The 24,522-nt window shown below is 39.4% G+C and overlaps 1 protein-coding gene and 1 long non-coding RNA gene across 2 annotated transcripts; both read right to left on the bottom strand.

The window, feature by feature from the left end:
• On the bottom strand, positions 1-865 carry LOC114264414 (uncharacterized). Its single transcript, XR_003629965.2, has 3 exons — positions 763-865; positions 589-670; positions 1-458 (listed from the first exon to the last, which is right to left on the bottom strand). It is a non-coding gene; the product is annotated as an uncharacterized LOC114264414 (long non-coding RNA).
• Positions 866-1,475: 610 nt separating this feature from the next.
• LOC145798282 (zinc finger BED domain-containing protein RICESLEEPER 2-like) lies at positions 1,476-3,946 on the bottom strand. The gene is made up of 2 exons (XM_082885791.1): positions 3,613-3,946; positions 1,476-2,863 (listed from the first exon to the last, which is right to left on the bottom strand). Exon 2 carries the CDS (start codon positions 2,856-2,858, stop codon positions 1,476-1,478), a length of 1,383 nt encoding a protein of 460 aa, XP_082741917.1. The 5' UTR covers positions 2,859-2,863; positions 3,613-3,946.
• Between the last annotated feature and the right edge of the window lie 20,576 nt (positions 3,947-24,522).

Here is a 24,522-nt window from a genome sequence, read left to right as displayed (position 1 = left end):
AAACTTATAAAAAAACTTACAAAATAAAAAACACAACAAATTCAATTCGAAACCTAAACAAATCACTCAAAATCTACATTTGTCATTAACTTACATTCATCATTCATAACCCAAATAAAAAAAAATCCTACATTGAAAATTCTACATTCATCATTCCAAACCCAAATACAAAAAAAGAAAAAAGAAAATAATTCTTCATTAACTTACATTCATCCAAAATGCAAAAAAAAAAAAAAAAAAAAAAAAAAATTCATTAACTTACATTCATCTAAAACCAAAATGCAATAAAAAAAATAAAAAATTGTTGTTAAACTTCAATCAATACAAACCCATGAAATAAAATAAAAGCATTTCAATTCCAATCCTTCATTCACATGTTGTCAAACTTCATTCACATCCAATCCAACTTTCACAAATTCGAATTCCAATTCCAATTCCATGCATTTGGTTGATGAACCCTACACAAAACAAATTGAAAAAATATAAACTTTAATCTTCAATTATAGTAAAAAATGAAAAGATAAACAAATGTCTATATATTTTAACTCAATATAGTAAGAAAATGTGTTGAGTATATGAAAAAATTACCAATGATCAAATGGATATTAGAGATCAATTATAGCATCAACATTATAGGTTGAAGTTGAAGATGAGCTTGACTCCAAAGTACCTAATTAGGAATCAACAAAAGAAGATTAATAAAACTTGCATTAGAAAATGAACAATAGAAATAAAAATGAAGATAAATAAATTCTCATTTACCCGAGTCATATTGCTCAAATTCCTTCACATCATCCATCGCCTTTCGAAGAGAAATTGGAAGGTTGCTTCGAAGCCAATTTTGAGTACATACAAGAGCTTTAACCATAGAAGGTGAGAGTGAACTATGAAATGGGTCAAGAATACGCCCTCCCGTACTAAAAGCCGACTTCGATGCAACGGTAGAAATAGGCATGGCCAACACATCCCTTGCAAGTTGTGATAACACCCTATATTTGGTTGCATTCACCTTCCAATAATCCAAAATCTCAAATGTTTGATTCTTTGAAAAATGTTCAACCTCAGATAAATATTGTTCCAATTTCGACTTAGATCCACTAGTGCATTGCCCCTCCAAATAGGAATAAATTGGGAGTCAACTAAAGAATAGGGATCATCATCATCATCATCTTCTACCATATTCACAACTTCACTCACACTTGGAAGTTTCTCATTTGAAGGATAAAGTGTGACATAATGGCTATACAAACGACTCAAACAACTCTTAACCTTGTCTACTATCTCTTCCACCTTTCTATTATCTCCAAGAAATAAATTGGAAAAATAAAACTCCAAGTATTTCATTTTTTTGGTAGGATCAAGAACCACTGCAACATACAACAACAAATTGATTTTATTTCCATCCCCCCAATACTTGCTAAACTTTAGCTTCATAGGCTTTGCCATTGAGCTCAAAGTATCATCCTCCTCCAAAATTAATTGGTTAATTTTGCTTTCAATACAAACATCTCTTTGTAAAAAGCATTGGAAGTAACAAAGAGAGACCCCGAAAATTTTTTAGTTGCAACATAAAATAATTTTAGAAATCTCAAAAAAAATCTACACTTTTTCCAATCCAATTCATTCGGACTTCTTCTTATGCCACCATCAACATCCATGAAATAAGGTTCAAAGTTGGAATCCACAAACTTCAATCGATTAAAAGCCTTCTTATACTTTTCGGCGGCCTCTAACATCAAATAGGTAGAGTTCCACCTCGTTGGTACATCTAGGCATACAAGAGCTTTTGAATCAAGTTTGAGTGTGATCGCACATTTCTTAAAAATATCATGCCTTTGAGGAGAAGACCTCACATATCTCACCGCAAGTCTAATATTGGCAATAGAATCATCCATTTCTTTCAACCCATCACTCACAACGAGATTAAGAATATGTGCACAACAACGCATATGAATAAACTCATGTTGCAAAATAGTCCCCTTCCAATCTTTGGTTATCGTTTTCAAATATTGAATGGTAAGATTATTAGAACTAGCATTATCAACTGTTAAGGTGAATATGCTATCAATGTTCCACTCAATCAAACACGACTCAATTTTTCGACCCAATGTTTCTCCTTTGTGATCCTCAACTTGTTGAAAATTTATTATTCTTTTTTGAAGTTTCCAGTTATCATCAATGAAATGAGCAGTCAAACACATGTAACACAAATTCTGAATAGATGTCCAAGTGTCCGTAGTAAAGCAAATTCTACGACCCTTCATGGCCTTCTTTAACTTATCCCTTTCATTCTTGAATATGTTGAGCACTTCTCTAGATATGGTTTGACGAGAGGGAATTGGTGTGAATTTGGTTTGCATGACATTACAAAATCTTCTAAACCCAACACCCTCCACAAATCTAAATGGTAACTCATCAATGACCACCATCTCCGCAAGAGCCCTTTTACAAGTATCAAAATTAAAAATTGTTGCTACAACCTCAACACCCTCTTCATTTTGTTTTGGTTTAAGATTTAATGTTTGTTGACCATCTGTATCCCTATTTGGATATTCTTTATAATTGGGTGTATGACTCCTCAAATTGCTAGTCCCATGAAGTCTAGAGTCAGCCATATACTCTTTCTTACAATATTTACATACGGCTCTACGCTTCCCATCGGTCCCTACAACCTTGTCAAAATGATCCCAAACTGTGGATGGTGCTCTCCCCCCTCCACCCTCACTCTTTCTCTTTGGGGGTCTAGGAGGTTTAGGTTCAGGTTTAGGTTCGGGTTCGACTAAGAGGGGATTCATTTGAGAATTAGAGGATTCCGGAGGTACAAGATTGATTGCGGGAGATTGAATACTATCCTCCATTTAAACTGGATTACAAAAACAGTCACATATTCAATTTTAATTCAATCAAAAAGATTAATTCAACAGATTTAATCAAAAATTAATTTAACAGATTTAATCAAACTGAATTAATCTGTCACAGTCACTAGTTTTTTATTAAAATTTAGTTTCTGATTAAAATTCCCTAAAACTCAATCTACATGTAAATCACAAATTAGTGTTACAAATAAAACTCATAAATAGAATAAACCCAAAAAATCAGTGATAGTATACAAAAACAGTCACAGATTAATTCAACAGATTTAATCAAAAATTAATTCCAAAAAACAAATTTATTTTTCATAACAGATTGAATTCCAAAAAAAAACATGTGATTCAAATTTTAATTTTCATAACAGATTCATCACAGATTTAATTCAATCCAATACCATAGATTTAATTCAATCTAATACCACAGATTTAATTCAAAAAACACAGATTTGTTGCAACAAACAAAAAATAAATAAATAAACACAGACAGATCTATGAATTGATCCAATTTATACAGATCCAATAAATAAATAAACACAGATCCAAAACCAGAGAGTAAGAAACTGTGAGATGAGAGATAAATTACACAGATTAATTACACAAATTAATTCAATACAGATAAATTACACAGGCAGATTTAAATCAGAAAATCTGTTGCTTAAATCAAAAATTAAATCAAAGATATATTCCAAACAAACAAACACAGATAGAGATCGGGGCGAGAGAGAGAGAGAGAGAGGCTTACCTGTGAGAGAGAGTCGATCGGTGCAGATTCAAAACTAGAGAGTAAGAGACTGTGAGATGAGAGAGTGAGGGAGATGAGATAGTGAGGGAGACAGATCAGAGAGAGACAGATCTCATATGTTAAAAAAAAACACCAAAGATCGGGAAGAGAGAGACATAGACAGAGATCAGAGAGAGGGGCTTTACCTGTATGCGATGAGGTCGATCGATCGGTCGATCTTGTGAGAGAGAGACTCGATCACTGAGTGCGCAGATGAAAATCGCGAGTGAGAGTGAGAGAGAGACCGAGAGGAGGAGAGGAGTAGGAGATAGAGTTCTGATGAATGAGTGAATGAGTGAGTTTGATTAGATTAGGGTTTTTCTTATTTTGGACGATCAGATTTGAAGGGGAAAAAAAGAGGTTATTTTGAACGGTCAGATCAGATTAAGAAAAAAAAAAAAAAAAGAGTTTTATGCGGGCGGGTTGGGCGGGTGCGGGTCAAACCCGCAACCCGCCCGCAACCCGAAATTTACATAAAATCCAAACCGCACCCTACCCTAATGTGTTTGCGAAACCGCCCATACATGCGCGGTTCGGATCGGGTAGGGTGGCTTGGGCGGTTCAGATGACCCTATGCCCAGCCCTACCAGATGGATCTCCAATCAAGGACACACATTCTCAATAAATCCTCCAGAGTTTGGATGGTCCTTTCTGACTGGCCATCGGTCTGAGGATGATAAGCACTACTCAGTCTCAATTCAGTACCCAATGCAGTCTGTAAGCTTTGCCAAAATCTCGATGTAAACTTTGAATCCCTGTCAGAAACAATGGACACAGGCACTCCATGTAGTCTAACAATTTCATCAATATAGAGTATAGCCAATTTGTCCGTATTATAAATTGTCTTAACAGGTAAGAAGTGAGCAGATTTAGTCAGTCTATTAACAATAACCCAAATTGAGTCCATACCTTTACTAGAGCGAGGCAATCCCACAATAAAATCCATGGTGATATGCTCACATTTCCACTCCGGTATCGGTAAGGGCTGCAATAAGCCTGTGGGTCGTTGATGTTCGGCTTTAACTTGTTGGCAATGAAGACATTTCGATACAAAATCAGCAATTTCTTTCTTCATTCCCGGCCACCAGAAATTCAGTTTCAGATTTTGATACATTTTCGTATTCCCTGGATGGATAGAAAATTTTGAATTGTGGCCCTCTTGCAGAACTCTTCTTTTTAATTCAGTATCATTTGGTACGCACAATCTTTCTTGAAATTTCAGTACATTATTTTCAAATTTGAAACCCGGTCTTGGTTTAGTTTCCCTTTCTTCGATGATCTTCTTCAAGAAGTCATCCAGTTGCTGTTTCTCTTTAATCTCTTCAATCAGTGCTGGTTGAGCAGAAATAGCAGCTATTGTTCCACCTTGTTCTCGTAAAACAATTTCAATTTCAGATTTTTCAAGGTCACAAAGTAATTCTTTCTGCCCGGTAAGCAAACAGGCTAAATTTCCAATCGATTTCCGGCTCAGTGCATCGGCAACGGTGTTGGCTTTTCCTGGATGGTACAAAATCTGTAGGTCATAGTCTTTAATCAGTTCTAGCCATCTCCGCTGTCTCATGTTCAGTTCTTTCTGCGTAAAGAAATATTTCAGACTCTTATGGTCGGTATATATTTCACAAGTCGCCCCATACAGATAGTGACGCCAGATTTTCAGTGCAAACACTATTGCAGCAAGTTTCAGATCTTGGGTCGGGTAGTTCTTTTCGTGCGGTCTCAGTTGTCGGGAAGCATAAGCAATAACTCTCCCATTCTGCATTAAAACACATCCCAAACCCTTATGAGAAGCATCACTAAATACAGAGAGCCATCCGTACCTGAAGGTAGGGTAAGAATCGGTGCAGTTACAAGCTGAGTTTTCAACTCTTGGAATGCTGATTCCCTTTGGTCGGTCCAGTCAAATGATATCCCCTTCTGAGTTAACTGAGTCAACGGTAAGGCAATTTTAGAGAAATCTTTGACAAATCTTCTGTAATATCCAGCCAAACCCAAAAAGCTTCGGACTTCGGTCATATTTGTTGGTCTAGGCCAGTTCACTACAGCTTAAATTTTCTGTGGATCAACGAAAATTCCATCTTTGCTAACAACATGCCCCAAAAACATAACATGATCAAGCCAAAATTCACATTTAGACAGTTTAACATAAAGTTTCTGTTCTCTTAGGGTATGTAGGGCAAGTCTCAGATGATGTTCATGTTCTTCTATACTTTTGGAGTAAATCAGTATGTCATCAATGAATACTACAATAAAGTCATCAAGGTATGGTTTAAAGATTCTGTTCATGAGGTCCATAAATGCAGCAGGTGCATTGGTAACTCCGAAAGGCATAACTAAAAATTCGTAATGTCCATACCTCGTTCGAAAAGCAGTTTTGTCAATGTCTTCTGGTTTAACTTTCAACTGATGGTATCCTGATCTGAGGTCGATCTTAGAGAACACTTGAGCACCCTGTAACTGATCAAATAAGTCATCAATACATGGCAATGGGTATTTATTTTTCACAGTTACCTTGTTAAGTTTACGGTAGTCAATACACAGTCTCAGTGAGGCGTCTTTCTTCTTCACAAATAAAATAGGAGCGCCCCATGGCGAAGTACTAGGCCTGATGAACTTCTTATCTAGCAGTTCTTGCAGTTGCACTTTCAATTCCTTCAGTTCAGTTGGAGCCATTCGGTAAGGAGCTTTAGATACTGGCTGCGTTCCCGAAATCATATCAACGGTAAATTCAATCTCCCTGTCAGTCAAATCCCCTGGCAGATTATCTGGAAAAATATCTGGGAATTCTCTAACTATAGGAATACTGTTCACGTTAGCATTATCATCAGTAGATACAGTCAACACAGAACACAGATATCCCTTACATCCCTTTCTAATCAATTTAACAACTTTCACAGATGAAATCAAATACGGAGGAGGTACTATTCTAACCCCATTAAACACAAATTCGGCTAAACCCGGTGGACGGAAAACTACTTGTTTCGTTACACAGTCTATGGTAGCATGGTGTTTCGTTAACCAGTCCATTCCCAATATTACATCAAAATTATTAATGTTCAGGGATAGTAAACAAATGTGCATCTCCAACAATGATTTCACAAGCAGGGTACATATATGCACAGGTCATAGATCCCCCAATGGGTGATGATACAGCTAACAGATAATTCATGAGTTCTAATGGTCTATTCAGTTTTTGCGAAAAAACATGCGACACATATGAATGCGTAGACCCCGAATCAATCAATACATAAGCAATTTGAGTACAAATAGAGAGAATACCTGACACAACGGTCTCGGTATTCTGCACGTCTCCCGGTACTAGGGCGAACACTCGGCCCTGCCTCATGGGCACTTTCCCGGTAGCTTTGGGGTTCGGTTTTGGTGCAACAGTTGATGCTGCCACGCTTGGTGCAACTTTACTACTGGCTTGTGGAGCAGAGGGGCAGTCTTTAACCATGTGGCCCACCTTGCCACACCTGTAACAGGCTCCAGATATTTTATAACAGACCCCTTTGTGCTTCTTGCCACACTCAGAACAGGGTGGTATGAAACCACTCCCTTGGTTGGTGCTAGTTGTTGACCCGTATTCTGTTTCTTGTTCAATGGGTTATGCTTGCTTTTCTTGAATTTAAAACCCTGTCTTTTACCACGCCATTCAGATGCTGGTGTTTCAGTTTTTAGTGCTTCGATGTTCGATTCAGCCATCAAGGCTCGGTCAAGAACATTTACATAGTTCGGTAATTTCAGAACATTTATTCTGTCGAGTATTGCAACATTAAGGTCGCCTTCAAACTTCCTGGCCTTCTTGTAGTCAGTGTCAACCATATGTGGTGCATAACGGGCAAGTTCAGTAAATTTTGTCTCGTATTCAGCGACGGACATCGTGCCCTGTCTCAGCTGTTCAAATTCAGTTACTTTTCTGTCCGTAACACACCGAGGGAAGTACTTTTCAAAGAAGGCTCCTTTGAATTGAGCCCAAGTCATTACAGTGTTGTCATTACGGATAAGCATCCACCACCTTCTAGCTTCTTCTTACAGAGTAAAGGTGGCCAATAGCACTTTATGTGCTTCGGAGCACGGAAAAACCTCAAACAATTTTTCTATCTCGAGAACCCACGCTTCAGCTTTTAACGGTTCAAGGCCTCCCTGGAAGGATGGCGGTTTCATTTTGCTGAACTTATGGGTGAGAGCAATTATGTCCCCATCATTAACATTCACATTCTGCTCCGACTGTACCGGAAGAGGAGGTGGGGGCTGTTGATTCTGTTGTTGATCTAGTTTCTCAGTTATTAGTTTCATCATTCTTTCCAGCCTTGCCATTCTTGCCTCAGAGGATGATGATTTAGATTCATTTGCAGTTCTCGCATTATCCATTTCACTATAGGCAGTTATAGCAGTTATCAATATAGGCAGTCATTTGTTTAAACAGATTAACACATTAGCATACATTCAGTCATGTCATAGCCACACACTTATCATGCTCATGTAATGCTCTAATCGCTTTTCTAGGACATCCTATAGCTCATTGGGACACGCGTGTGCGGTATAACTCGTGGTAAGTATCACTCTGATACCACTCTGTCATGACCCAAACCCGCCCCTATGGGTTTAGCACCGTAACCGGCCAGTAATCCAAGATTACCGAAGGCCTGCTTAACAGTAATACAGTAAAACAGAGTACATGGGCATGGCGAAAGCCAAAACAGTAAATAAACAATGTCCAATGAGCTGTGATAGTCTGTATGCCAAAAAGACTTTTCATACACATATACATGAACAGTACAGAACAGTATGTACATATATACAATCATTCAGTTCAGGGACCTAATCCCTATTAAACAGTACGGTAACAGTTTACAGTTTACAAGACAGAACAGAAGGGGAAAAACTAAAACACCCCATAGCCTTAGCTTGACAGGCTCGGAACCTCGCAGTGAGGCACATAGGTTGGCTTGACAAAACTGGAGTTTACCCCGACGCTTCTAGCTGCGGTCTGGTGCCTGTACACCTATATATATATATATATAAACAGTGAGCTAAAGCCCAGTGAATAACATAATGTGTAAAGGGGTTTAGAATGAATGTCCTTACAGTAATGAAAACAGTTCATTAAATCAGTATTTCAGTCGTTCAATCAGTACAGTCATATGTGGTACATCCATTAGCATAATAGCACAGTAAACAGTAGGTCTTGAAAGATCGAACAGTAAATGATGGCCATCAATCAGTAAACAGTAGTGGTTCCAACAAGGGAACCGACAGAGATCTCTGTAACAGTAACAATAAACAGTAGTTGCTAAGGATGCCACAATACAGTTCAGAATATAGGACATACATTCATTCAATTAACAGTAACAGTTCAGAAAGCAGTACAGTTCAATTGTTCAGAAGATAATCATTTTGAACATATCTTTACACAGTTGTTACTCATAGAGTTCTAGGCTACAGTAAAGCTGGAGCGCGTCCCCAGTCGCCAACCATACACAGTTACAGATTGAACACACACTAAGCTACACAGTTGGGAAAGATAATAGCTTAATCCCTAATTTGCCTCGGTGTGTTCTACATCTATATCCTCATTAAGATGTCTTAAACTAGGCCTAAGAATGCCTAGGATGGATGAGGATGCAAAGATGCACTTTAAAAGCATTTTCAGAATTTTCAGAAAACAGGGGTCACGCTCGAGCGTAGGTTCCTTCGCTCGAGCGGACATGCAGACAAAGGTTTCCGCTTGAGCGTAGACTTACCCGCTCGAGTGTTCTGCAAAACAGTCAAAAGTGCTGGATAGGTGAAAATCATGCTCGATTGGGCGCTCGACACCTGCTCGAGCATGAGACATAATGTCTCGCTCGAGCGTTAATTATTCCACTCGAGCGGACTTCAAAACAGTGCCAAGTACTAGGAGCACGAATTACACGCTCGAGCGCCAGTCAACCCGCTCGAGCATGAGTTCAAAATCTGGAATTCCCAGATTTGAACCACAAGCTCAAATTCAAGTTTTAAAACATAAATTTTGATCCTCTTGGGCCAATTTTCCAGAAAACATCCCAAAACACATAGTTTAACATGATTCCAAAGCTCAATTGTAAAATCAAGGCCCAAGGGTGTTTCAAACAACTCAATTTCAAACCAATTTTCAAGAATATAAAAAACATGCAAACATGCATGAATCTAAACCATTTCAAAGCTCAATTTCATGCTCTAATGAACCAATTCCTCCAAGGACAAGATGAAATCATGGACTTAAACACAATATAAACATGCAAATAACATTTTACCATGAAATCAACTCATAACTCAACAATTCAAATATGCATGCATGGAATGAGTTCCAATTCAACATTGTTGAACCAATTCTTGACTTAACTCTTTAAACTACCATGATCCATGCTAGAAAGGACTCAAATACAGAATAAGGAGGATGAAATTCATACCTAGGTTCCTCAATTACAAGTCTAGAGGCTCAATATGCAAGAATCCTTCAATCTCTACAAGACTCTAAGCCAAATTGTGAAGAACTCAAGTTTTCTCTACCTCTTACTCTCTCAAGTCGGCAAGAACAAGAAAGATGGGCTGATGAAGTGTTGTAATGTTAACATTAGAGATCAACTAAGAGGCTCATGGAAGTCCACTAAGTGGCAAAATGGCAATTAAGTCCAACTCTTGTAATTTAACTCATTTTAATCCAATTTAATCATACCAAATCACATTTTAGATAAATAAACCATAAAATCATATAAATTCCAATGAACACAAATCATCAATCAATTTCAGATTCGGCCGCCGATAAGGCCTTCAATTCGTAATTTAAACACAAAGACATGAACAGATAATCAAACAGTCAATAGATAGACATACAATTAAACAGATATACTTGATCAACTCAGTTCCAGATTTCAGTCAGTCAGTTCAGTACTTCAATCAATTCAATTACCAATCATAATCAGTCTCAGTTTAGCAGTAATCGGTAGCTTATCGGTAAATACTGGTGAGGGTTGTTACAAGAATTCACCCCAGGAAGTCATCACGTCTGCCCAGTTGACTTAACGGGTACAACCGAAATAGGGATGGAAAGTGGCGCTGGAATAGCACAACCCCTAATACAGGATACCCAGCCACCTCCCAGGACAAACCAGAGTGAACAAAAAGAGGGAGAAACAAACCATGCTGCACCAAGCAAAGGCCCATCAACAAATAAAGACTTGGTACAATCAGATAGCGAGGGGCAAACAGTAAGTGTGGACTTTGAAGAAAACACCAGCAACCCTCAGGATCCCAAGGCATCATCGGATCCCTCTACCTGCTGGAAGTTATTCGTAGGAGAGATGTGGAAGCTCTTTGTGGATGGAGCATCCAACAGGCACAGAGCAGGACTCGGCATAGTTCTCATCTCACCAGATGGCCTAGTAGTGGAACAAGCAGTCAACCTTGGCTTCCCAGCATCAAACAACGAAGCGGAATATGAAGCACTTTTAGCAGGACTGAAGTCAACATCCTATATGAAGGCCACCGAGCAAATGGTTTACAGTGACTCACAGCTGGTGGTAAACCAAATTTTAGGTGACTACGAGGCAAAAGACGACAAGATGGCTAAGTACCAAGAATTAGTCAGAAAAGAGATCAAGAAATTTGAAGTAGTGCGGATAGAACAGATTGGTAGGGAAGAGAACAGTAGAGCGGACGAACTAGCAGGCTTTACTTCAATAGCAGATACATCCGTCCCACATCCGTTACTGATTGACTACTTACCAAGACCAAGCATTGAAGAACCTGAAGTAGAAGAAGTATGTTGCGCCGAACTAGGCCCTTCATGTATGGATCCCATCATAGCATTCCTAAAAGACGGCGTCCTACCGGAAGAGAAGAAAGAGGCCAACAAAATAAGAGCAAAGTCGCAGCGATTTTGGCTCTCCCCATCAATGGCCTTGTACAAGAAATCCTCACAGGACCTTATCTAAAGTGTGTCCATCCCAGCAAAATTGAAGCGTTCTTGTTCGAGATACACGAAGGCGTATGCGGAAGCCACCAAGGAGGAAGATCATTAGCTTACAGAGCCATTTGGCAAGGATATTGAGAGAAGTATGTAAAGAGGTGCGAGAAATGTCAGAAGTTCGCACACCAAATACATCAGCCAGCCAGAGAACTTCTACCATTAACTAGCCTATGGCCCTTCGCAATGTGGGGCTTGGACATAGTAGGGCCACTCCTAACAGCACCTGGCAATAGGAAGTTCTTTCTTGCAGCAACAGAATACTTCACAAAGTGGGTGGAAGCAGAAGCACTAGCATCAATAAAGGAGAAAGATGTGAAGAAGTTCGTCTGGCAGAATATCATTACTCAGTTCGGCATACCAAAAGCTCTAATATCAGACAATGGCACCCAGTTTAACGGCAAAATTTTTAGAGGCTTTTGTGAAGAGTATAAGATAGAGTTCTACAATTCTACATCGGCTTACCCCCAAGCAAACGACCAAACAGAAGCATCAAATAAAGTTGTCTTAGATGGATTAAAGAAAAGGCTAAAAAAAGCAAAGGGCAAGTGGGCTGAAGAGCTCCCTCATGTTTTATGGGCTTACCGTACCACACCTCGTCGATCCACTGGGGAAACTCCTTTTTCCTTGGCCTATGGCATAGAAGCAGTAATCCCATTGGAAGTCAGCCTCCCTACAATCAGAAGTGAAAATTTTGATCCAGACCTATATGGAGAAGCCATCACTTTGGAGCTCGACCTTGTGGAAAAAAGAAGAGAAAGAGCACTGGTTCACATCGCCTCATACCAGCAAGAGTTATTAAGGAAATACAACAGGACAGTGCATCCAAGACAGTTCAAGATTGGAGATTGAGTACTTCACAAAGTGATGGGAAACACCTTGGTACCCGGAGATGGCAAATTAGGGCCTAATTGGGAAGGACCTTACAAGGTAGTTGGATTAGCAAGAAAAGGGGCATACCACTTAGAAGACAAGGACGAAAAAGCCATTCCCAGGTCATGGAACACTGCCAATCTCAAACTATTTTATTTTTAGCTTTTCTTTCAAGTATTTGTAATTTTTTCGTTTTCAATAAAACAAGTAGTTTCTTTTCAGTATAATTATTTCCTTTTGTAAAAGATTGTTTTAGTAAGTTAGGAGCACTGTACGCATAGTTGGCTGGAATAACCAACTTTGCACTCTCTTCAGCTAAGATTAAGATCAGTGCTGAAGAGGTTGGCTGGAATAACCAACACCCCTCTTAAGCCCAAGATAAGGATCCAGGCTGTAGGACGTTTGGCCAGAAAAAGCAAACACTTTACTTTAGGTTGGCTGGAAAAACTAACTTAGAGGTTGGCTGGAATAACCAACACCCCTCCTAAGCCCAGGATAAGGATCTAGGCTGCAGGACGTTTGGCTGGAAGAATCAAACACTTTACTCTAGGTTGGCTGAAAAACCCAACTTAGAGGTTGGCTAGAATAACCAACACCCCTCCTAAGCCCAGGATAAGGATCCAGGCTGCAGGACGTTTGGTCGGAATAACCAAACACTTTACTCTAGGTTGGCAGGAAAAACCAACTTAGAGATTGGCTGGAAAAACCAACACTTAGTACTCTTCAGCCGAAGTAAGGATCTAGGTTGAAGAGTAGTTGGCTGGAAAAACCAACACTTATTGTTCTTCAGCCGAGATAAGGATTTAGTCTGAAGAGGTTGGCTGGAAAAACCAACACTCAGTACTCCTCAGCCGAGATAAGGATCTAGGCTGAAGAGGTTGGCTGGAAAAATCAACACTTAGTACTCTTCAGCCGGAGTAAGGATCTAGGCCGAAGAGTGGTTGGCTGGAAAAACCAACGCTTATTGTTCTTTAGCCGAGAAAAGGATCAAGGCTAAAGAGGTTGGCAGGTATGGCCAGTTAGATTGCAAAGCTAAAACCGAGATATTTACCTCGGCTGGAAAATGTTATACTACTTTCAGAATACTTTTAAAAAGTAAAGGCAAGCATAAGAGTAAACCGAAACAACAGATCCAACAAAAGAAGATTTCATTGAAGATTCAAATCAAGTACAAAAGAGGGGCCTCAGCCCGGTTACAACTTCTTTCCAAAATAGCAAAAAAGAAGAAAAATACATAAGGCAAGCAAACAGATCATCTAAATCAGCATCTAAAACCACCCGGTCTTCACCCAGAGGTAGCTCGGTTGTGGCAACCACGCTCTGGTTAAGCTCGGTTGGAATCACAACATCGGCAACAGTTCGCAAAGGTGGGATGGAGACCTCTGAAGTTGGGGAGGTATACCTGAGACCGAGTTGAGTGTTGTCTTCTAGAGCTTCATCTTCATCCTCCTCCTCCAGAAATTGTTGCTGAATGGTAGCAGCATACTCCGCTAGTGAGCTCGGTATAAAATATGAAGGAGGATTGAAGACCTCGGTCTCAAGTCCATGACCGAGCTGCGAGACAGCCCCCCTCCACCCGTATTTAAAGAACAGGTCCTTTGCAGCTTCACACTGCTTGATGTATAGGGCTTCACCATCTTTGAAACCGCGGTCCTCCGCATCCTCCAGCTTCTTCTCAAGCTTTGTTATTTAGGCATTCTTTTTTTCCTTCAAGCTTGGCCAGCTCGCGCAGATATTTATCTTTCATCACGTCTAGGGCCTTTTGTTTATTAGCATCAGCCGAGGTAACTAGCTCGGTGAATCGAGCCACCTCGGCCTCTAGCTCGGCTGTCTTTTGTTGGGACTCTTTTAGCTCGGCCGCCTTTTTATTAGCCTTGGCCATGGCCTGCCTGGTGGTTTTGCGAAGTTCCAACACTCGCTTGTGAGCAATGTGGTTTTTCTGTATGGCCTGCAAAAGGTTGGTAAGGCAATTTTCAGTACAACCGAGCAAAAAGTGGTAAGAATTTGAAAGACAAGCAAATGAGCTACTTACCAGCAACATGGATTTTGTGGACGAGCAAAGGGCCTTCAGCTCGGTTAGATGGTCATGGTGCTCTATGTCAGGTGGAAGGCAAACGCTTTTGGCCAGATTAAATGCCATTAGGTGGTCCTTTTCAGCGACCACTGAATCAGTGTCCCGAATAGCACGGTTCTGAAAAGTGATCTTTGGAGCCCACTTAGAAGAGTTAGCTCGGTCGGAGCGCTCTGGTTGTGGGCTCGGTGGAAAGCTTGGTGGAGGAATGGTATCCTCTTCATCAATAAGGCGTGGCTCGGTTGTGGAAATCCGAGCACGCTTGTTTGGACGGGATGAAGAGGGTTGATGGGTCGGTAAAGCCACCACGGTCTCTTGTGGTTGGCTTGCTGCTGGTACCTCGGCTTGGGTTGTCTCGGTTAGAAGGGCCCTCACAGCCCGTTTTTTGGCCATCTCTTGCTCAACAGTCAAAGGAATCAATCTGATTTGGGGCAAGTTTGGGTCTGGTTCAGGAGAGGCTTCCAATAAGAAATCAGTCACCTTGGTCTTCCGTTTGCCACTATATCGGTAGGTCGGTTGAAAGTCCAGTAGCTCGGTCCAACTTCGGTTTGGATATCGCAGGGCGGCGCGAAGTATATTCAAGTTAGGGTAGCTGTATTGGGACTTGAGGAAGTTCAAATTTGCATAAAAAAAGACAGACAGTTAGGGCAGTTAAGATGAGAAAATCAAAGTAAAGAAAGGCATAGTGTCACGCCCCAAACTCGCCCCTAGAAGTTTGGCAACGAGACCGGCCAGTAATCCTAGATTACCACAGGCCTTGCTATACAAAACATAAATAAAAGGGCTCGCGGAAGCGAAAACAATAACCACTAATAGTCCAAAGAGCTGTGCATTTATATGAACATACATTACATGCCAAAAATGTTAATTTACCCACTACATTACATCATATACAATAAAAGATCATATACAACACATAGGCAAAAGCCACAGATACAACAAGACAAAGCTCACAAAACCGGCCTTCCAGGCCTGGCCCCGGCTCGGAGCACACAAAACACTTGTTAGGCTTCAAAACAGCGGCTCGGCTCGAGAACCCGCCTAGGCTTGACTTCCAGAATGCTCACCTATAATACATAATTACAAACAATGAGCTAGAGCTCGGCAAGTAATATAACAGTAAAGAGGTTAGTGAACGAAGTCCGACATTTTCATAAATCCACAATAAATCAATCATAAACATATATCAGTCATCAGTCATCATAAGAACATACGTAATGGCATACTCCACATAACCTTCATAACAGTCTATCAGTCAACAGTCTACGAGATCTCGTAACTAGTCATGGGCTTGTCCTTCCATGCCGTTCCCCATGACTCATGACGCATGGGCCTGCATGTTCCCGCCCCCATGACCCAACTATCTATGGATGCCATACTAGATTCGCAAATCAGGACATTCATTCACGGAAAACATTCTCATTTCAAAGCATAGCATAACGTAATACATTTAAAACATAGTTCATAATAACATATCTTTACAGAAATGTTACTCACAGAGGGTTTCCGAAACCGAATGCACGGTCTTCAAATCTTGACCTGCAAATATCAACATATTACACATTTCTCAATACACATTATCATTAAATCCTGTAATTCATGCACTTCATTCTTTCCTTTACTTCATTTCATGTTCATTCTAATCTTTCTTTACTTTGATTCATACTCATTTCATGTTCATAAGATGGTAAATGATGCAATTAACATGTTAAAATCAAGTCTGCAACTTCCCCAAAGTTTTTTTGAAAAAGGCCGTCCCGCTCGAGCGCCACTTTGGCCGCTCGAGCGTACTGTAAAAAGTCCCAAAACTGCTGGGAGGCTGTTTTCACCGCTCGAGCGGGCTTCCCTCCGCTCGAGCGTACAGAGCAAAAATCTGAATTTCTGGTTCTTCTTCCAAGCTTCATTCTCCTCTTTACAAAATCACTTTCCACATTTATGAAATCTAAGATCCAAAACACTTAAAACCCATCTTAAATCAACATCAAAACTTCAAATCAAAACCCATATGGAACAATAGAAGTTCAAATCTTGGAGTAAAATAGAAAATCATAAACTTGAGCATAAAAGCTTCATTCTTAAATCCATGGAGGTTCTTCCTCAAAATATGACAAATATAACCATAAATTATCTATTCATGCTATGCATGCTCAAATTAAACATATTTCCCCTTTCAATCCTCTTATTTAACACGAGATCATTGATGTATCAACCTTATTTCAGGAAATTAGAGAGGAATCCTTACCTTAATCACTTAATTGTAGAAGATTTAGCTTGACTCTCTCTTTCCTCCTCTTCTTCCCCTTTCTCACGAATTCTCTCTCTCTCTCCTTTCCAGATTTTTTTCTTCTCTTTTGTTTTTGAGTCAAAGAGTCAATAAAGGCCCTTATACTTATCTATATATCATTTATAAACAATTGTGCCAAACTTTGAGCCAAACATGGCCTAACGAATCAGATGAAATTCAGTTCTCAATTTATTTTCCCAAATGGCTCTAAAAATTCCCGGTATCACATAGGCGTGCTCAATTTCGTTTTCTGAACCCATTACGGTCATCAATTTCAGTCCCAAAGTCGTAATCTCAACAGGTATTTTCTAAGTTCAACAGATAATCTTCAATTAAATCATACTAACACATAATTAATTACTGGTAATCATGGTATACGGTTCTGGGTCGTTACACATAGTATGAAGCCGAGGTAACTCTACCGGCTACACCCTTGTTTCAATTTATTCTGTCACTAGGGATTTGGGCCTGTTGATCCTCAAAATTTCCAGACACCCAGAGAAAGTCATCATCATTTACGTCTTTATCCGGGGTATCCTTTATTATTTTTTCTCGCCGGCGTCTTATTCTTAAATAATAGACCCATCCATTTTCGGTAGAGCCTATAGAATATTGATGGAACAGCTCGGCTAAACCGAGATTAAGGCCAGCCCGGCGGTTTAGCTCGATAACACCATTTATTATACGGTAAGAGTTGGTGGAAAGTTGGGTTGGGCAAAGGTTGGTCTGCCTAAGGAATTCACAGAGGAGAGGCTGTACAAGGAATCTTAGTCCGGTCTCTACTATGGACAGCAGGGTAAAAGGAATGAAGCTGTGTTTTCTCCATGGTATGATATCCAGGTCGGCTAGGGTGAGATGAACATCATCAGGGATGTTATAATCTTTTCGGAATTAGGCCATGGCACCTGGTGAGTTAACTAAGAACCTATGCTTTCCCATTTATGGTTTAAGTTATGAATAAATTAAACTGGAGCATTAGCTTGGTCAAAGAATGATGTTGAGTAGCTTGGTTGAGCGCTCAAAGGAGTGCCTGGGCAACCTAAGTCTACAAAGCGAAAAACAAAGGTGTTAAGTACAGGTCATTGGACCGTGCTAAAACAAATAAAGGGAAGATAAATGAAGTCCTAGCTCGGCTATATATGATACTACGGGTCTTAGCTTGGTTTGAACAAGGTGTTTGTTAGCCCGGTTGAGCCTCTAGGGGCAGCGTTCTTAGTTCAGTCTGGACTAAGAGGGCTGGTTTAGCCCTAAGTTGTAGCTCGGTCGTGGTTAAGGCATTCAAGCACACTATTGCATAGACTTAGTACGGTTCGATAGTTCGGTGAAAATGAATCAAACGATGGTTTGACTTGATTGAAACTACTAGTATAGTGCGAAGTGTTAGGTCGGTTGGTTAGTCTGGCCAGACTGACATCAACCACAAACAACTTCCTAGTTTGGTTGGAGTGTGATTTTGGATCAAATGCAGTGTTTCTCAGGTTATTTGTGACATACGAGTAGTTATATTACTTGGTGCTCCCCAGAAAAATAGAAGCAAACATGGTATGTATTTTGAAAAACATGTGAATACTAAACTATGTATTGTAAAAACAGTGTGAAATAAATGAAAAGGAAACAGATTCGAACCATTTACCAGTTCAAGATGGAAGAACTGAAGCAAGGAGCGATGACAGCAAGAACGCAAGTTTTGTAGGCACTGTGTTTGAGAAAAGAGAAAGCTCAAAGAAGAGAGTAAGAAGAAGGTAAATAGTGCAAGTGAAATGATTCAAAAACAAAGGGTTTGGTTTTGTGGAAAGAGAGAGAGAAATGACGGGACTGTTCAAAAAACACGAGGTACGAAGACGGCGTGACAGCCACACGTGACCAATGAGAGTTTGCCACGTGTCCATCGGATGGAAATCGATTCAGTTATAGCAATTGAAGAGACATTTTGACCGGACAGACAGAGCTTAGTATGAATTTAGCTCAGTTGGGAAGCTAAAAGTTTTTAGCTCGGTTGGAGGGCTAAAAGTTTTTTTTTTTTTTTTTAGCCCGGTTGGAAGGCTCAAGTTTTTTAGCTCGGCTGGTAAACGGATAATCCCTATCATGTTGCGCAGATGGAATTAAGGGGCAATTGATAAGGTAATTTATATGAATTGGGCCGAGCTAGGTAATGGGCCGTTGTGAGCCACGGTAAGAAGGGCAGAGTAAAAGGGCCTTGGCGTTAGCCCGGTTCCCAAAAGACCTTGTTATTATCCCGATCCAAGAGAGAGTTACAGACAGCCCGGTCACCACACTCAGAGTTAGCATGGTCGTGGCATGTTGTGGTTAGCTCGGTCCAAACCTTGCTATTTCTTAGCTCGGTCTAAACATATCATGGTTTGTACAGGAGAAGCCGAGGTAAGAACAGTGAATGGAAGAAACTGAACTGGATTTAGTTCGGTCTACTCTGCGGCTTAGCATAAGCCATGCTTTCCTCGGTTATATTGGAATCCGACCATGGTAAAACCATCTCACTTGGTTTAAGCAGTGAGGGAGGTGTTGAAGGATAAGCATTATCTTTCAAGAATGCGATTCCTAGGAGGACTCTACATGGAGGAGTAAGAGTCTTACCAGGATTGTGCCACACGGAACCTATAAAAGCTCATAACATCACCTATGGAGAGGTAACACAACTTTGATTCTCGAATACACTGGGCTTTTGTCTATTTGTCTATTTTGCTGACTTAGGCATTAGAGAGGTATCCAGCACACACCCGCCGGCCAGCTCACGTTTGTGTTTTCACGAAATAAAGCGACGTCGTACGGAGGAGCGCAAACTTGATCAACAAGATTATACGAGAAGGTTTATTTCTTTCCCGTACAGGTTGTTTGTTGGAGTGTTGTTATTGGTGGGGATTGATGGTGATGGTACATTATGTTGTGGTCATGGGTTGTGATAGCAATGGTACAGTTAGTACTTCTTGTCATTGGATTTTGGATGTAATCATGTCGGTATTATTTTGCATTACCATCCAAATTTTATGTAAAAAAAAAAAAAAAAATTTATAACAAAAAAAAAGAGAGAGTATGATGAAACTGGGCTCACTACAAAAATTTCAGATTTTTGCGACGGTAAAATGCCATCGTTAATACTCTTAATACTGTCTTAAAAAAATTTTAGCTACGGCAAATGACTTTTAACTACGGCAAAGGGAGCCACAACAGAGGGCGTTGCAAAAAAATTTTAGCGACGGCATCATGCCGGTCGTCGCCTTTTTTTTGAGACTGCAATTGTTGCCTTTTGTGACGACATTTTACTGTCGCCTATAATATGTAAAAAATTGAGACCTTTTGCGATGGCACTGTTTTACCGTCACTAAAAGTTTTATTTGAGACAGCAAGAAATGCTGTTGCGAATTGTGTTTTTTTTGCAACGACATGACCATTGTTCCCAATGGTTCTAACTTTTTTTGCGACGGTGTGGTACCTTTGCAAAAAAAAAAAAAAAAACTGCAATAAAATTAATAAAAATATTATTTTTTTTTGCGACGGTGTGGTGCCGTCGGAAAAAAAAAATTGCAATAAATTTATTAAAAATATTAAAATTATCTGTATTAAATGAAAAATAATTGAAAAAGAAACCAATAATTGCATAATAATATAAAAATTCCTGTATAGAAATAACAATTTCTCCATAATAAAAATATTATTGCATCCATCACTATACATCAACAAAATTACCCCACTACATAATGTTTCATAATACATATATAATGTTTAAATACATAATATTGTTCATAATTCAAAATAACATTAACCAAAATTAAAAGTTTCCCTCATCATTTTCCGTGGATAACAAAAACAAAAGTTAGTCACATTTTTCATAGACATACATTCCAAAAGAAGCAAACTCCTACTCAGGCATGCATATCAATGCTCTTGAGACTTTTTTTGCGCTTCGGCATATTATTGAAGTTCTTGTCCTATCCAAAATAAAAGTAACACTTAAAAAAATTACAAAATGCAGAACTGTCATGGGGTAAATCAAGCTTACTATAGGAAAACAAAAAAGAAAAAGAAATGACTCTACAGAAAATGACATCCAACAAATTTCAAACCAAAGTTGCCTGAAAGAACACACATTTCATCTTTTCCTGTTTGTGTGTGCACACGCATGTTTGTGTAGGTGAGCAGCGAACTTCATTAAGGCTACAACAGCAAAGAGAAGTTGGCTTTTTCTTTTTCCCCCCTTGCTGATTAGTGAAAGAAAATTGGCAAAAAAGGTATAACAAAGTGGAAAACTTTGTCAGGGCTACATAAGTGTGGATCACCCAAAAGTAATTGTGACACTAAAAGATCATATATAATTCATCTCACTGGAAAAAAAAAAAACAAAAAAAAAACCCTACTAATACTATCCCTTTTTTATCAAATATTTAAGTTGGATTCTCCAATAGTGTAGCTAGAAAAATAAAATCGTAATTGACTATCGAAATAAATTTTCCAGTGAAGTTTTTGATGAACTAACATAATCAAATGTTTCATCAATCTATAATGAGATTCAAAAGATTACATTTAAAGTCAACCCTCGCCAAATAACAGTTAAAAATTTTATTTGGGTAGTGGCGTAGAGGCATATACATTTTGCTATTTTATCATATCATTCACTTCACAGATCTTATGGCGAGGGAAGCTCATACAGTAAGAAGTAAATGTACTATCAAACAAAGACTTACAATAAACTTGTTCAGCATAATATAATCTTGTCATTATATTACTAAACAGAAACTACTGATTAGTTTGTAGATACACTAATATTTTCAATAATCATACCTACCAACAGAGCATTTTAACTGTTACATTTCAAAGAAGTAAAGTTACAAATCAAAACACAGACCCAAATCAGAAATTCAATTACTTATAATCATTTAAACATCTTTCCTCTTTTAGTTCCAGTATTCCATCGAATGGTTGGTATGTTGCAATTCCACTAATACTCAAACCCTTACTTCCTCCTTCTCCTCCTCCAAGTATAGAATCATTGAAATTTTGCCATTTCTCAATCAAATCCAGTAATAGCTATAACCACAAAAATAATCAAATCAAACCCAAAACCAATACAATGAAAATTAATCAAAGAAAAACAAAAACATACCTTATCTTTTGATAATCCGAGCTGAATGATACCATTGGGATTCTTCAACGAAACGTAAGAATCTTTAGAAACCCTATCCAATCCAATGTAATAGGGTGAATCATTAGGCTTCGCAATTGGACTAGCCCTAGAAAAAATGTTAGCTTGCCCTATTGATCCATGGCTCAACAAATTAGACTGCTATGCAGTCCGAGAGAGGGAATTCCAGCCTAGAGAGGAGTAGAGTTGGACTTAGTTGTTCAAATGCCTCTCTTGACTTGACATCCATGCGAACACAACCACTATTCCTTTCACTTTCCTACTGTCGCTGCTTGCAATCGTGAGAGAGAGAGAGAGAGTATGAAATTGGGGATTTTTTTGTTTAAGGGATTGGGGATTTGAGATTATGAGAAACAAAAGGAGGGAAAGAAAGAAGGGGGGAATTCGAATAGAGTGAGAAAACGAAAAGAAAAAGAAGAAAGGAAGAGGAGAGTTAGGATAGGCGGTGTGAAATTTTTTTGTAGTTAATGAATTTTTTTTTTTAGTTACTAAGGTTGAAAATTTATTTGTTTCGTTTTTATTTTAATGAAAAAAAATTATTATTATTATTTTTTATTTGGTAGAAGTAAGGGTAACATTTTAATGAAAATATTTTCTGTTAAAATAAAGTTAATTTTTTGTGGTCAATGAAAAATATTTTTATGCAGCCCATTTTTTTTGGTTACTAAAAATCAGGAACTAATTTTTTTTGGTAGAGAAGAGGGAGCGGCAATAGTGGTAAAGGTGGTGGATAAGAGGTGATGGTGGTGGTGGTGGTGATGGTGAAGGAGATTAGTGGTGAAGTTATGGTAATGGTAGAGGAGATGGAGTGACGGTGGTGATAGAGAGGTAATGGTAGTAGTAGTGGCAGTAATGGTGGTAGTGGTAGTGGAGTGGTGGCGATGGTGGAAGTAATGGTAGTTGTAGAGGTAGAGTGGTGGTGATGGTGGTTGTAATTGTAGTCGTAAAGATAGAGTGGCAACAGTGGTAGTAGTGGTGATAGTGGAATAGCATTTGCACTAGTGGTGAAAGTGGTAGATGAAATGGGTGGTGAGAGAGAGAGAGATGAGTGAGAGAGAGAGAAAGAGAGAGAGAGAGAGAGAGAGAGAGAGTAATAAGCGAGAGAGAGAGACAAAGTGGTCGCTAAAAGTGCATTTTCTTGTAGTGGATCGACAAATCGAGATGGAGCTCGATAAATAGAGAAGAGGGGAGGGAGAGAGTGAGCAAGGCGAACTGTCACAGCCCAAACTCGCCCCTATGGGTTTAGCACCGTAACCGGCCAGTAATCCGTGATTACCGAAGGCCTGCTTGACAGTAAAGACAGTAATACATAGTACAGGGGCTAGCAGAAGCCAAAACAGTAATAAAAGATGTCCAATGAGCTGTGACAGTCTGTATGCAAAAAGACTTTTTCGAACATATTCACATTCATAAGCAAAACATGTATACACCATATGTACAAACATTCAGAGTACAGTACAAGTCTTAAACAGTATTACAAAACAGAGACGGAATGGTGAAACTGAGACACCCTAAAACAGCCTTAGCTCGGTCAAACTTGGAACCTCGAGGTGAGGCACAATGGTTGGCTTGGCAAAAAGGGAGTTAACCCGACGCTCCTAGCATCGATCCGGTGCCTGAACACCTACATATAAATATAAACAGTGAGCTAAAACCCATTGAATAACAACTGTGTAAAAAGGTTAAGAATGAATGTCCTTTCGGTCATTAAGCAGTCATATCAGTCATTTAGAAACCATAGCAATTATATGTGGTACATCCAATAGCAAAACAGTATAGTAGGTCTTAACAGATCAAACAGTCAGTTGATGGCCATCATAACAGTAAACAGTAATGGTCCCAAACATGGGAACCGACAGAGATCTCTGTAACAGTAGCAGTAACAGTAGATGGCTAAGGATGCCACGAACTCAGTGCATAAATAGGACAAACGTTCATTCAGTAAGAAATATCATTTTAAAAAGCAGTACAGTAGATCATTCAGAAAATATTCATGATTGAACATATCTTTACAACATTGTTACTCACAGAGCACTGGGCTATAGGCAGCTAATGAGCGTCTTCGGATGCCAACCCTACACAATTACAGAACGAACTAAGTTACACACTTGGGAATCAACAACTTAGCCCCTATCTTGACTCGGTGTGGTTCTACATCAATAACCTCATTAAGATGCCTTAAACTAGGCCTAAGAATGCCTAGGATGAAATGAGGATGTAAAGATGTACTTTAAAACACTTTTCAAGATTTTCAGAAAACAGGGGTCTCGCTCGAGCGTGGCTTCCTTCGCTAGAGCGAGCTTGTCAAAACAGTGGAGTCGCTCGAGCGTTGACTTCCTCGCTCGAGCGGTCTATAAAAATGCAAAAAGTGTTGGATGTTGAAAATCCCCGCTCGAAACTCGCTCGAGCGTAAGACAGAGTTCTCGCTCGAGCTCGCTCAAGCGTAGGTTCTCTCGCTAGAGCGTGCGTCTGCGTGCACCAAAAACATTAGAGCTTGCAAT

Source organism: Camellia sinensis, chromosome 8 (genome assembly GCF_055761805.1).
Source record: "Camellia sinensis isolate YWXY chromosome 8, ASM5576180v1, whole genome shotgun sequence".
Lineage (NCBI taxonomy): Eukaryota > Viridiplantae > Streptophyta > Magnoliopsida > Ericales > Theaceae > Camellia > Camellia sinensis.
Note: the sequence above shows the minus strand (reverse complement) of the source record. Positions and strands in the feature narration are given on the sequence as shown.

Coding starts and splice junctions, on each gene's coding strand:
- LOC145798282 (XM_082885791.1), bottom strand. CDS start 2,858: ATGGAGGATAGTATTCAATCTCCCGCAATCAATCTTGTACCTCCGGAA.